At 40.2% G+C, this 15,593-nt stretch overlaps 1 protein-coding gene across 1 annotated transcript in view; it reads left to right on the top strand.

Annotated features, from left to right (window-relative positions):
- hmcn1 (hemicentin 1) overlaps positions 1-15,593 on the top strand; it is a 578,667-nt gene that overhangs the window by 462,951 nt on the left and 100,123 nt on the right. The window contains exons 75-79 of the mRNA XM_048602072.1: positions 3,314-3,435; positions 7,111-7,275; positions 10,920-11,027; positions 14,907-15,044; positions 15,303-15,437. Coding sequence (XP_048458029.1) covers positions 3,314-3,435; positions 7,111-7,275; positions 10,920-11,027; positions 14,907-15,044; positions 15,303-15,437 — 668 coding nt within the window. The remainder of the gene's footprint in view (positions 1-3,313; positions 3,436-7,110; positions 7,276-10,919; positions 11,028-14,906; positions 15,045-15,302; positions 15,438-15,593) is intronic.

The raw sequence follows: 15,593 nt of genomic DNA on the forward strand, positions 1-15,593 counted from the left end.
GTTGACATCCTGGGAACCGAACTTGGCTATTCCCCCCCACTTTGTTCGGTGACTCTACGTTATTATAGATCCTGAAGTCCACCTTGGTTAGTTTTCTGCCAATAATGGTCTGTTTAAGGTTTTGTGGTTATTTGAGGGCGAGCAGTGAAGGCGTGGGGAAGAACTTGATGAGGTGCTCATTGTCAACGATAATGTGTTGAAGGCTGCGAAGAACACGACGTAGTTTCTCTGGTCCCGGGAAGTACTGGACAACAAAGGAGTACCTTATTGATTGTATCCTGTGTCTGTCTTCTGAGGAGGTCACTCTGTTTTTTTTTTGCTGTGGCACGTCGGAGCTGGTAATCGATGAATTGAACATGGTATCCTGTTCCAATGAGCATGTCCTTCAACACCTTCAGATGTCTATCGCATTTCTGCTCATCTGAACAGATCCTGTGTACAGGTAGGGCTTGTCCATAGGGGATGGCTTTTTTAACATGTTTAGGGTGGAAGCTAGAGAAATGCAGCATTGTGATGTTATCTGTAGGCTTACAGTAGAGTGAGGTATTCTGGTGTCTGTTCTTGAAGGAGATGCGTGTGTCCAAGAATGAGACTGATTCTGAAGAGTCTAGTAATCATGGTAAGTCTGCTGGGATGAAACTTGTTGATATCACTATGTAGTTGTTTCAGTGATTCCTGGCCATGAGTCCAAAGGAAGAAAATGTCATCAATGTATCTGGTGTATAGCATTGGTCGGAGGTCTTATGTAGCAAAGAAGTCTTGTTTGAATTTGTGCACGAAAATGTTGGCGTATTGAGGATCAAATCTGGTTCCCATGGCTGTTCTGTGTGTCTGGATGAAGAACTAGTTGTCAAAGGTGAAGACGTTGTGGTCGAGGATGAAGCAGATGAGTTGTAAGATCGCCTCTAGAAATTGGCAGTTGGTGGTATTGAGTACTGAGGCTGTTGCAGTGATGTCGTCATCATAGAGGATGCTGGTTAAGAGTGCCAAAACATCCATTCTGATGAGGAATGTTCCTGGTTTGATTGGTCCATGGGTGCTGAGTTTCTGTAAGAAATCTGTAGTGTTGTGGCAGAAGCTGGGGGTTCCCTGTACAACGGGTTTCAAGATGACCTCAACATAGCCTTGGAGGGCAATCTCACACACACACACACACAGTGAATTTGTAATTGCAGATACACTCTATTTTGTTCAAAAAGCACACAATTTATAGACAGTCAATGTGGCATTTTATAAATGCCAACTTTGGAAATAAAACCAGTCTGATTCCACGTTAAAACACAGACAGATTCTAAACAAGGCCTCACACCTAAAATGCATTGTCTGACCTGAGATGTCACTTCTGGTACACTGATAAAACCTTTAGTTATCTCAGGGCAGTGACTTGAAAGAAATTCTGGAATTTGCATATTAATCAATCAAAACCTTCATCTCCTTTCTAACTACTTAAAGATTTACAGCCATCTTAGGTTTATTCAATAGATTCACATCAGTTCTATGACCCTTTGATCTTTTGCTTATAAATTCTGTGTCTGATGCCACCTCTCTCACTAACAACTGAAGAAGGAGCGAGATTCTGAAAGCTCGTGTTTCCGAACAAACCTATTGGACTATAACCTGGTATCGTGAGATTTTGACCTTGTCCACCTCAATCCAGCACTGGCACCTCCACATACATGTTTGAATGGCATGAGCTATTTTATTATCAAAGATGATGTCATGATGTCATGTTTTACCTGATGTGTTATAAAGTATGTACCAAAAAAATACAGAGCATGTCACAGGCAGCCACCAACTTCTTGATTAATGTACCCAAAGCTAAATTGCAGTGAACAAAACTCAGCTGGCTCTGTTGTGCAAGAACACATACTACAGGACAAATAGTTAGCAAGTAATACTGCAGGACCAATCTAGTGAGTAAACTAGACAAATACAGTTTTTTTTTAAATTAAATTCTTTAAAAATAATCCAATCATTTTGATTTTCTAGTATGACTCATGCCATACAATAGAGCAAAGGTAATGATAAGGCTCTATAGTGGCTCTTACACCACCTGCGACCCACTTTTTCCAGATAAGGTAGCCTGTTTTCACAAAGGAGTTAGATATAGTCTTGGGGCTAAGGTCATCAAAGAGTAAGGGGTGGGACCAGGAACAGGGCACTGAGTTGGATGATCAGCCATGATCATGTTGAATGGCAGAACAGATCTGAAATGTTGAATGGCGTACTTCTCCTATTTTCTATGTTTCTATGTAAGCACTCACTGACCAGGTTCATATGGAATAAAGCTAGGGTGCCTTTTAATCCTTATTGCAGTATGAGTCATTGCTTTCAGGAGCAGGGTAAATGGGAGAAAAAAAACGTTAATATTATGGCCCTAACTAACACAAAGATTCCTTGGCATTGTTTTTACATAATAAAGTTAATTCAAGAAAATCATTTGACCAAATCTTACACCTACCACCCTCTGTACAATATTCACTATATTTAGCATTTTATGATGTGTCCAGGCAAAATGCAAAGCAATGACATTTTCCACCATTTTCACATATTCCCCCAAATAGAGGAAAGACATTGATGTTGTATAAGATATTGGGTAGACCTACCTATAACACTAGCCCACTTGCAGTATTAGCACATTTTTCCTTCCGTTATTTGTGAAACTGCTCATTAGATTATGAAATAACATAACTTGATCATTCTGAGAAAGTTACATTTTCTTGCAGCTAATTGCTGGGCATCATTAGTGTTTTAAGAAAATCTAGAATGATTGCACTCATTCTGTGATCAGCTATTTCCCATTCATCAGTTACCTTCAGCAAGACTGGGGGTCCATGTGCCATTCAGCCCCTGCTTTGACTGTTTTTAAGAGTGTATGCAGGGACATTGTTTTATCTGCGTTTTTTTTGCATGGTCACCCAGGTTGTGAATCATATAATGCCAATGGGCTTTAGTTTGCGTAACTTGTCCATACCACCAGTTAAACAGCTTACCAGGTCATCAGTTACTGAAGTCAAAAAGCATATCCCATCAGTTTGTGTTATGGTGTACTGGGGCATTACTAAGTGGGGTTTGAGCAAGTTTGTGGGCATAGCAGAAAGGTAATACTGGCCTAGAGAAGACAGTTTTCTGTTTGAATGAGAATGCAATTTATCAAGTGGGCCTGTGTTAGGTAGAAAATTAAAGTTTTGAAACTGTAAGACTTCATTTTAGTCATTAGCTACTTGCAACAGAAGTAAGGATAAAGGGAACAATGAGACAAAGTAAAAGATACACACTAAGAACAATTAGCTATTTTTCTTTCTCTCTGCAGACTGCTTTCATCTGGCTCCCTTGTAATCATCTCACCCACGGTAGAAGACACTGGACACTATGAGTGTAAAGTCTGGAACTATGCTGGGGAAGATCAGAGATCTGTCAGACTTACTGTACAAGGTAGGTACTGACAATTTAATATGGGTCGGATTCTTGATGTTGTCAAGCAGAATACTTTCATTTCCTCCAAAAGATGTTAATCAGATTTAGTTGGTGGACACAAATTCAATTGTATTCCTACCTATAGGAACAGACTGAAATGGTCACTTATTGGGTTTGCAGGTGTCTAATAGTAAGATGAGTCTCTGCAAATAAAAACTTACTGTCATGTAAAGATTAGACTCCAATTTTTTTTTGCATATCTGGCTGTCTATATTATGACAGCAGACACCTGTTGAATGTCTTTTTGTGCAATTTTTAATGTAGCATTCAATCCATTCATTTTAGATGGCATTAATGGTGTGTGATAATGGTGTACACACAGCTTAGTGTACTGGTAAGGGAAATTAAACCCTTGCATATTTTGGTGCTTTGACAAATGTATTAATAATCTGTCGATAGATTGTTGAGGAAAATCAATGGATGTTATTCCATGAAATGCTAATGAAAGTGATTTGAATGTTCTTGTATCAGCGCAATATTTTGTGAATTATCATTTGATTTGAAATGTATTCTCCATTGAACAATGCAGAACTGGAAGACTTGAATAAAAACTGTTGGCTCTAAATTGCTGTCTCCTCAAGGAAGATTGAGTTCTGTATGTCCTTAGTGTTATCAGATTACCCAAGTGGTGGCTAGATTTTGTTCCTGACATCTTTTAAGAAAATGTAAAATGAATTTTATGTCCAGTGCTTTCATGTTTTAAGACCTTAGTTCAGATTCAGTGCAATTGTACTGTAGATTGTACAACAGTTACCTATTGTGTCCCATTCCCCCTTTCACTATGGTGAACAACTTACTGTAAATGTATCTCTAAATTTGGAAATAATAGTTAATTGGTTAAAGATTTAAATTGAAATAAACCAACCAGTTAGTGTATGTAACATAGAGAATGCTGGAGAAACTCATGTCTGGCAGCATCTGTGGAGAGAGAAATAGAGTTACCATTTCGAGTCCAGTTTGACTCTTCTTCAGAACTTCTCTCACCATAGATGATGTCAGACCGGCTGAGTCTCTCAGACTGTCTGTGTTTCTTTCAGATTTCCAGGATCCACAATATTTTGCCTTTTACTGCTGGTGTGTGTGGCTGTGTCCCAAGATTTAGTTCTGCTCCATTATTATGTACTGCGCTGGGTGAAAAACGTGCTGATACTCACTGCCTTCTTGCAAATAATAAGTATAGCAATTTGGGAGAGGCACAACATCAAAGAGCGTATGAAGAACAGATCTGCATAAAAAGGGCAGCATTGACAGGAGATGCAGACGGATGGGAGATTAAAACTGGTGGCAAAGCAGATGGCCCAGCATAAGGAAAGGGTCCTACATGACAATGGCAGAGATGGTGGAAGTTAAATATTATCAACAGAGGGGGAGGGCCAGCAATCGGAGAGCGTACCAGCTTAAGAAGGCATTAGTGGTAGGGGATAAAAACTAGCTACAGAAAGGGAAGGCCCAGCACATGGAGAATGGAGCTGTGTGAGAACAACAGCAATGGTGGGAGATAAAGACAGAGAGTTCCTTCATCAGTTTCCACCTGTCAGAGCCAATGTGCAACATCATAGGAGAACACAGTGGGTGATTAGTGGGTATTTCTTCCCTACATCCCTTGATTGACCAAGTGGTATGTACTAGGAGACATTAGAGCAGAAGGAATTTAATAAATTCAATTTTTAAATATTTAGCTTACAAATTAAGTAAATTAAGTAGAGCAGAGACGACTGGGCATGTGATGTGTTGCAGTCGTAAGATTGGGAGCTGGTAGACACAGGTGTCATCCACGGTGACCACGTCTGCAGCAAGTATTAGCTGCTCCAGGAACTTCACCTCAAGGTTGATGAGTTGGAATCTGAGCTGCAAGCTTCGCAACACATCAGGGAGATGGAAAACTACCCCTGTAAAATGTGTTTCAAGATGCAGTCATACCCCTTAGTTTAAATACCAAGTTGGTCCACGATCAGGGACAGGAGAGTGTGACTGCAAGTTAGGTTGGTAGAAAATTAAGACTAAAACCACAGGATCACAAAATTAGTAATCTCCGCATTACTACCTGAGCCACATGCAAATTGGTATAATTTGTGGCTCATACTTTGTGGGAGAAATGGGTTCTCATTCATGGTGTACTGACGCCAATTGGCATCCAGAATTTATCTTTGGAAGAACCTCAGCCAGTACTCGTGTTCAATAGGTTCAAAGTCCTTGTTCCCAGTGTAGGTAAGGACATAAAGCATCACTCAGCCTTTGGGGGGAGAAAATTGAAATGTAGTATTCATAGGGGATAGCATCGTTAGGGGAATAGATACTGTTCTCTGCAGCAAAGACAGAGTCCTGAAAGCTGTGTTACCTACGTGGTGCCGAGGATTCTCTAAGCAAAAACAAATATTAACAGATAAACAACTTTAGGGTGTAAAAAGCCAAAGCCTCCGGTGGAAGAAGGGATTGTCAGTGCCTTATTTGGAAGATAACTTGACATTTGTTACAGGGTCATGTGATGTCTTGGCCATCTTTGTTCCCTATTAATAAACTGCTAGAAGCAGACAAGTTTTCTAGGCAGAGAGAGACAGCTTTCATGAGGGAGAGAAAGAAGCCCAGCAAACAGCCAGACTGCTGAAATTTACCAGGCCATGAAAAAGGCCACACCATAACTCCTTGAAAGAGTAACAAAGGACTTTCTGTCTCCTCTACCTCATTCCATCTACAAGCTTACCTGTGAAAACAACCAATGACAAATCAACTTTGGAAGCCATTCTCGCAACTGAAATGTTTCTGCAATTTCAAATCCTTCCCTGACAACGTAACATCTTGACTTTGCAGGCAAGCGTTAAAATGGAAACTGAATTCTGTTTACATTTTTTTCCAAGTATTCTTTATCTGTACCTAGGCTTAGTGTGTTTGAGAGAGAGAGAGTGAGATGTAGTTTTCTTCAGTAAGAACCACAGCAAGAATGGGAAGTATAAACAAACATTTTCCATTATAAAATACAAAAGGCTTACTGCCGATTTATTTAAAGTTGATCAATTCAGTCCAAGCGTAAGAAACACATACATTCACATCCCAATACATCGATCGTTAGCAAAATTGAAGAAACGCCTTAAAACTGTCCAGACAGAATGAAAAAAACAAAAGAGGAGATTACAGGGATGTTGCCAGGACAAAGAATTTTAGCTATGAGGAAAGATTAGGTAAACTGAGCTTGTTTTCTTTGGAAGATAGGAGGCTTCAGGAAAATTAAGCCGAGATGAATAACTTATGAAGAGCTAAAAGTATATAGGGAAGACCTATTTTCCTTAGCAGAGAGGTCAACAACTAGGGGACATAAATTTATATTAATTCTTTGGGTCTGGAACTCTACATAAAAGGGTGACAGAGGCATAAACTCTCATCTCATTTAAAAAGTACATGGATGTGTTAGAAGTACCATAACCAACAAGGCTATGCAGCAAGAACTGAAAAACTGAAAGGCAACTTTAACTTTTTCTTGGCCAGACATACCTGGTGGCCAAAATGACAGCCTCCCATGCATTTCTAAAATTCAATGAATACATTGACCCTGCAGACCAGTCTCTACTCTATTTCTTATATGTTATTTAGCTGGAACAAATTGAATTACAGGTCATTTTTAATTTTCTTCGTATTTAGTTCCCCCTTCAATTGCTGATGAAGCTACAGATTTATTGGTAACAAAGTTATCACCAGCTGTAATTACGTGCACAGCCTCTGGTGTCCCAGCACCAGCCATCCATTGGGCCAAAGATGGAGTCAAGCTGCCACGTAAAGGAGAAGGCTACCTTATTCTATCCACAGGTAAGAGCAGCTCGGTTAATACATTGCTAAAGGGCAGGAGTTATTGGAGATGCACAAGTTGAGCAGTATCTAAAGAGAAAACTTTTTTTCACATTTATCAAAACTGATGAAAAGCCAAATGCTCCTATGATGCTGCTTGGCCTGCTGTGTTCATCCAGCCCTGCACCTTGTTGTCCAAAATATTAACTCCTTCTTTTCATTCATGTGCTGATAAGCTTGTATTTAATATATTTATTTTCCAAATTTCCATTTCTTGTTGCTTGCTTCAACACATCCCTATGTATTTACAAATTGAAGTCTTATTTATGCTGATATATCTGTATGCTAAGTCACTACACAAAACTAAATTTTACTTATGCAAACCTTCCTATACAGATCTTACCTAATAGTAATTGCACCAATATCTCAATTAGTGTTGTTTAACTATGCTAACGCGAATCAGCAAGATGGGGGAACTATATGACCATTGATTGAAAGCAAGAGTAAGCAGATATGGGTTTGGTAAAGTGAGGGTTGGGGGAAGGGGGTAGATCAATGTGCCTTTTCTCTCAGTCCAGTAATTGCTTCCTACTTCAATGCAGCAAAAGTTTTCCTTAATGATAATTGGTAAAGTTATTCCACTTATAATAAATAGTCTGTAGAGTTAAGGCATTGCAACACAGCTTGGCTGAGTGGAATACCCCAGCCTGTGGCATGTATAAAGTCATGGATAGACAAATCCGCAGGAAGTGTCACTTGGCTGCACAAGCTGGAATTCCAGGTTTCTGAACTTGAGCAGCAATAGGAGTCACTGTGCAACTGCAAAGCCGAGAACTACATGGATAATGCATTTACAGAGTCAGAGCATGCAGGCAGATATGGAATGGGAATGACCACCAGGCAGTCCAAGAGAACCAGGCAGATAATGCTGGAACTCCCGGCAATAATCCCTTATGGATACTGGAAAAAATGATGGATACTCAGCAAAACAGAGCCAGCCAGGTCTCTGGTATAGGTCACTCAGCTGTGCAGGACGTGAGTAAGATGAGTGGAAGAGCTAGTGTGCTTATTAGTTCAGAAAACATACAGGCATTTCTGTAGCTATAGATATGACTCCAGGTTGGTATGTTTGACCCTAGCACAAAGGAGACAAAAGTGTCACAGAGTATCTGCAGGACATTCTGCTGAGAGAAGGTGAACAGCCAATGATCATCATGCTGCATCAACAATATAGGTAGGAAGGGGAATGAGACTCTGAATGCAGATTTTAGAAAGCTAGGAATGAAATTAAAAAAAACAAGAATACAAAAGCAGTAATCTCAAGATTACTCCTAGTCCCACATGCTAGTCAGCATAGCAATAAGAGAACTGAGCAATTGAATATGTGAATAGAGAACTGCTGGAGGAGGGAAGGCATCACATTTCTGAGCCATCAGGACTGGCTCTAAGGCAGTTGAATAGGTTGCATCTGAGCAGGCCCAGGATAATACTTGACAATGAGATTTGCCACTGTTATTTGTGTAGGTTTAAACTAGATTGGCAGGGGAATGGGAATGTGACAGGGAGCTCAGATTCAAGGGACACAAAACTGTTAACAACAAGTTGAAACCTAATAAATGAAATTAGAAAATAGGCTAAGCAAAGAACATCACCAAATAGGATCAGAGTACTGAATAATATTAAAAAGGGAGGATTAAAGACATTATAACAAGGTTGATGATTTGCTAAATAGGAATGATTTAATAAGTATGATTAAATCATAATTACAGAAGATGATGCAGAAAATCTCCCAGCTATACCAAGTAACCAAGTGACTTGTGATACTGAGGAACAGCAAGAAATTAGTATTAATGCACAGTAATACTTGAAAAGCATCCAGGAAATTTTCTTCCTCCTTAATGTGACACACGTCTGAAGCTCAGACTCCAGCTTCTCAATTGCAGACACTTACTACAGATGTGTTCGCCTTTTATTCCCATGGTGTCCAGCAGCTCCTACATACTGCACTGACATATTACTCATGCTGACATCACTTTTGTACTTTATTTAATATATTAATTAACTAATCTCGAACCCCTGCTCATTATGCTTCAATAATTAATTTTCATTTTTTACACCAGTATTAATCTCGTACTTGACAAGGTATTTTTACGAAAAACAGAGGAGAAAATTGGGGACCAAATACAAACTGAAGACCTTTTACTTTCTAATCTTTAAAGACTCACCATTCCTACTCAACAATCTGCTGTTTTCCCTACATATGCATCCCGTTGTGGTTTGTGACTTCACTTTGCTGCTGGTCTCATTGTAGGTAGACCTCTTAACCCTCACTGTTCATCATTTCCCATCCACCTCTCACTCTAGAGACTTTACTTATTGCAGTAGGCTTTACTGAAAGCACCTGTTGCTACCCCTCTGCAAGAAATTCCCACTTTGAGCCAAATATCTTCGATGTACTCACTCGGCCTTTGTTTCACTCAGAAAAACTCTCCACTCACGCTGACCGTGCTCCTTCCTAACCAGTTGTAATATTTCCCATATGCTAATGACACAAAACAAGTCAGGAACGTGAATTATGAGGATATTTCAAGAAAGCTTCAAGCAGACTTAACAGACTAAGTGAATGCGCAAGAACACGGCAGATGTAAGTAAGTGTGATATTATCCACTTTAGTGGAAAATACAGAAATACAGATATTTCTTAAATAGTGAGAGGTTGGGAAGTGCAGGTGTCTAACAGGGCCTGGGTGTCCTTGTTCCTGAGTCAGTAAAAGATAGCATGCAGATGCAGAAATCAATAAGGAAGGCCAACGGCATGTATTAGCCTTCATCAAAGGAGTTTTGAGTACTCAAATAAAGATATCTTGCTACAGTTGAATTAAGTATGGGTAATGCCATACCTGAAGTATTATGTATCGTTTGGATCATCTAATTTTAAAAAGGATACCTACCACAGAGGTTCACCAGATTAATCCCTGAAATGTCAGGTTTGCTTACTGAGGAGACATTGAGGAAACTGACCCTTTATTATACAGAATGTCAAAGAATAAGAGGTGATCTCGTTGAAACTTACAAAATTCTTAAATGTTATACAGGGTGGATATAGATAGGATTTTTCCTCTGGTTGTGACCTTCAGAATCAGGGAACATCATCTCAAAAAAATGGTAGTCCATTTAAGACTGAGAAGAAGAGAAATTTCTTCATTTAGAGTGTGGTGAATCTTTGGAATTCTGTATCCCAGAGGGGTAGGGAAGGTCAATCCCTGAGCATGGTCAAGCCAGAAGTCGAGATAGCTCTGCAAAGTGGCATTGAGGCAGATGATCTGCCTTGATCTAATTGAATGATGGAGCAGGTTTGATGGGCTGAATGGACTCCCTTGTCCTAAGAATGTGAACAATAAGCAGACCCAGTAGTTCATGAACATATACAGTCACAAGTAAGAAATCAAATCGGCCTGCAAGAAGCTATTTTTCATATTTCAACAATTAACAAGAAATTTTTATGTATCTAATTACTCTTACATTTATGTTCACATATGTAGATGCCCAGGCTGCTCCATCAGAAATGTCATTAGGGTTTACTTGTTGCACATTAAAAGAATAAATATAAAACTAATTATAGTTATTCTCTAGTCAACATTTTCTTTCAACCTCTCATTCATTCAGGAACTATTGATATCAGTACTGCCCAGCTCAGCCATACAGGAAAATACACGTGTATTGCAAAGAATGCTGCTGGCAGTGCACACAGGCAAGTCAACCTCCGAGTACAAGGTAAGCACTCACTAATTATATATACTTCTGTTTCATTTATTGGGAATAATTTGTCATATCAGATAAGTGATCAATATTGCTTGCTCATAGTTCCTTCTTTCTCAATCACCATTGTGCCAAATTATTTAATTAAGGAGTAGGAGAGCAAGTGAGTGTCTTAGAAAACAGCAAGAAGTAGCATGTAGTATACTGCATTAAGAAGAAAAAGTTTTCTCCCCTGATGTGAATACTTTTAAAATCATCAAACTTATTAATGGAGAAAATTACCTATACGTGTTCATTTTGAATATTGTATGATTGACAGTCTGGTGTTGAGCATATCTGTTCCACTGATGATCTCCAAGCATACCCCTGAAACTCTGCTTGTGCAATCAGCTTACCTTGAACATATTTGGTTGGGTCTGGCACTGTACGCATCTAAATCTTCATTTAGGCCATGATTTTCCCCTCCCTGAGATGGCAGAAATCTCACATCACATGAGAAGCATATTTGCAAGCTTCTGCATCTTATTAATTATACAACTTCACTTTTCCAGTTAACTTGTCCCCAGTCAAGAAACTTGACACTTCAAAACCTAACTGTAAAAACCAGGCAATCTCTATTAAGTTGGGACCTCTGCCTTGATCTATCCGCAACATATCAGCCTGCAATCTTCAGGCTGCTTGTTATTGGGCAGGCTCAGGCAGCTGTTGTTCTGTCACAGGAGGCTTTTCTGGACAGACTCCAGAAGCAGTCCCAGACTCAGAAGTGTCTTTGCAGGCAGAGACAGCCAGCAGCCTTTGGCACAGAAGTAGAACTTCACACAGAGAGAGCGGCCAGCAGCTTGTGGTAGTGGAAAAAAGTAAAGGGGACTGAAATAACTCTATGAAGGTTGAGATCTTGTCACCAAGTCACCCTTTATTTATGTGTGCATAGTAGATGACACTGACCCAGTTAGCTCAGAGACAGCTCCTAGAGAGAGCTGAACCCCTGACATGCCTGTTTCTATCCGTCAGCCAGGATTCCCTGATTGGACCAGGTTAACAGTCCCAATCAGGGAACTCATATTCAGTGATGTCCACCTGGCTGACATTGTTCCAGTCACTACAAAGGAACATGTATTAGTCAGGGAGCTGCAATATGTGCTGCATCAACTAGTACTTTGCCTTTGCATTGCAAAAGGGGAATTGCATTGGCTGAGAAAGAAATGCAGGAGTAAGAGGAATCCTCTTTAGGAGGAAGGTGAAGGTGAGGATCCTGAGATGAGCCAGGAGGAGCATCAAAAGAAGACAGCAGGGTACAAGTCTGGAGAGCCCAAAGGGCCAGAGATAAACTTTTAGCCACTTGTTTGTAGGATGGCTGTGCTGAGTGGAGATTTTCTATTTATAAATTCTCATTTAATTTGCTCAGTTGCTGAACAACACTCTCCTTGACGTGTTAGGCATAGGGCGGCACGGTAGTTAGTACTGCTACCTCACGCCACAAGGGATGCAGGTTTAATTCCAACCTTGGGTGGCTATGTGGAGTTTGCACATTCTCCCTGTGTTTGCGTGGGTTTCCTCCCACCGTCCAAAGATGTGCAGGTTAGGTGGACTGGCCACGCTAAATTACCCATAGTGTTCAGGGATGTGCAGGTAAGGTGGGTTAACTATAATAAATATGGGGTTATGGGGATAGAGTGGGATGCTTTCAGACGGTTGGTGCAGACTCAATAGGCCAAATAGCCTCTATCTGTACTGTCGGGATTCAATGATTCTACATTTCTAAACATTTGACTTGCTGTTCTTGGTCATTGGTCTATTGAATAAAATGTTCAATTCTTTCAAGTATCCTCATGGAAGCCAAGTGCCTATGTTAGTGTTAGTGATAAAATAGCTATGATTAGTTTGCACTGCTTAGTATTTGCACTTTAATGGTCCCTAAGCCAAAGACAGGAATCTGTGTTAAGAGGTCACTCCCTCATGAGGACTCCCAAGTTTTCAATCATCATGAGAACGTTCCTCCTGAGCTCCATAACTGTCCCCTCAGTGCTTCAGAGTGTTTTGACATGATTGAGATGCCTGAGCATCCTCTCTGATAGAATTTAAATTGCAACGGGCTGCAATTTGTGAACTTGTTCTCTTAAGAATATTGCACAATCAGGGAAACTGGACCTGTGATTGTCCATTGGCCATCTAACAGCTTTCAATGTTATAGCATTCCTTTGTAAAGCCCAGACAGAACAAACTCTTCCCTCCTAAAATGATGGATTCCACCATGTCTCACAAGGTATATTCAAATGATGAATAATTTGACTCCTCCACTTACATTTCCTTTAGCCTCAAAGTCTCTGAAATTCATCTGTAGTGCCTTGGCTGCACTTTAATTATGAGAGAGGGACCAATGTTTGCCAATTGCAGTGCTGCACATCTTTATGCTGTTTGAAAATGCTCCACCATCTTTTACATCATTTCACTTGAGTGACAATAAGACTAAAGCTACATTGTACTGAATATTAATTTAAAAAAAGGAGCTGCCTTTCCATAATGATTGAACACCTTTGATATTAATGTGCCCTCAGACTGTTTTCTTCTTAAAATCAATCCCCCCCATTACATCTAGGTGCAGGCCCGACATCCACAGCTGAGCTAGAACAAGCCTGCTGTGTGGTACCCTTTTGCTGACTTTGAACACTTAGATGGTTGTCCCCAGGTGGCATTAGGCCGGAGGAACCTGGCCTGTTTAGAGACTCCTGCTCAGATGTAGCCTCATCTACCTCCGCTCGACCTGCTGCAGCCATTGGGGATCACAGGCATGGAGTTGATGGAGAGGCAGGGTACCTCTGCTGTATCCTGAGAAGAAGCTGCCAGGATGTTTGTCTCTCAGAGGAAGAGCCACCTGGTGTGATACTGAAGGCCATCGATCCACACTCACATGGACATTGATGCAGAACACTCATGGTCATGGAACAAAACAATGGAGTGCAAATCTGAATGGCTGCATTTCATTTATGCACAGAATGTTCTGCTGGACATGTGTGTCCAATGCAGCTACCACTCTTTCCACAGAGATAACCGTCACGGTAGTGAAATTGTGGAAGGACTCCTCCTCTTTAGGTCCAGCCTATCATGGGCGTCTGGCACACCTGCTTGATGTTCCTATTTCTGTCTCTGCAGGTTGACAATGTAATGGCCAAGTATAGTGGCACATCTCTACATGGGATTGAGCAGGTGCCTTGTCTCCAGCAATCATAGGTGCGTCATAGGGGTCAAAGAATTAGAATTAGAATTAGCTTTGTCACATGTACTCAAATGAAAAGTTTACCAGCTGCCACTTATGGTATCATCTTAGGTACAAGGTTCTTCAGAAAATAAATGAGAAAAATAAAGAAATAAAAAGTCCAGCATTGCAGATTGTAGGAATAAATCACAAAATAGAATCATAGAATCATAGATGAACAAAATAGATGAACAAAATGTTCAGAACAATAGCCCTTCCACCCAGTCCAGAAGACCAATCACCTCAGAAGTCCACGCTGAGGTCATGCCAGGCCAAAACACCGCCACACCAGGAGAATAAAAGATGTTTATTCCAAGAGTGTTTGAAGGATAACCAGCCATACAGTTAGTAATTTCCAAAGCATAGTTTTGGCAAACAGCTTTGGGTAATTCTAGCTCCATATTTTGCTTTGAAAGACCTTTGTACAAAAGCTGACTGCAATTTGCAAATTTTGTACTCTTACATCATGCAGCACAAGGATCTTCAATTACAATAGGTTACTTCAGGATTAGAGTTTAACGACGAACATTAGAACAAGAACGTGCTTTTTATGTAAAGCTTGTAGTTAAAATATACTATTCTTGTTTTGATTGGATTGCAGTTTTATGATTTTTAAAATTGTGATTCCATTTTCCACTCAGAACTTCCTGTCATTCAAACTCAGCCAAGCAGTCTGGATGTGATTCTGAACAGTTCCATTATTCTTCCATGTGAGGCCACTGGCACACCAACCCCTACTATTACCTGGCAGAAGGAAGGCATCAGCATTAACACAGAAGGTAAAATAGTTAGAACTTCCATATTCCATAAATGTATTCCAGTTCACTGAATTCTGGGAATATTCATGAGTTTGCCAGTTATGGATAAACACTAGTCATGTTGGACTATTTCCTCTTACATCAGATAATTGTTCCAGAATGAATGAAGTCAGGGATTGGTAGAATTTCTCCAGAAACTCAATGATAGCTTATTATTTACTCAGTGTGTTGTGAATCAGTACTTTCCAAGCTAAAGCCTTGAAGCTTTTACTTGTACAGGAGGTGATTACACTGTTCTTCCCAATGGAGGTCTTCAGATTACTCGAGCTGCAGTAAAGGATACTGGAACATACATATGTGTTGCACAGAACCCAACAGGCACAGCTCTGGGAAAGATAAAACTGAGGGTACAAGGTAAGTTGCAAAAAAAATGTAATCATGAAGGTAGATTGTTTCAGAGAAGGCATGTTACCTCAATAGACAACTGCATTTTTTTTGCGATAACAAGGTGTAGAGCTGGATGAACACAGCAGGCCAAGCAGCATCATAGGAGCAGGAAGGCTGACGTTT

This window comes from Rhincodon typus, chromosome 10 (genome assembly GCF_021869965.1).
Source record: "Rhincodon typus isolate 14 chromosome 10, sRhiTyp1.1, whole genome shotgun sequence".
In the NCBI taxonomy this organism is placed as follows: domain Eukaryota; kingdom Metazoa; phylum Chordata; class Chondrichthyes; order Orectolobiformes; family Rhincodontidae; genus Rhincodon; species Rhincodon typus.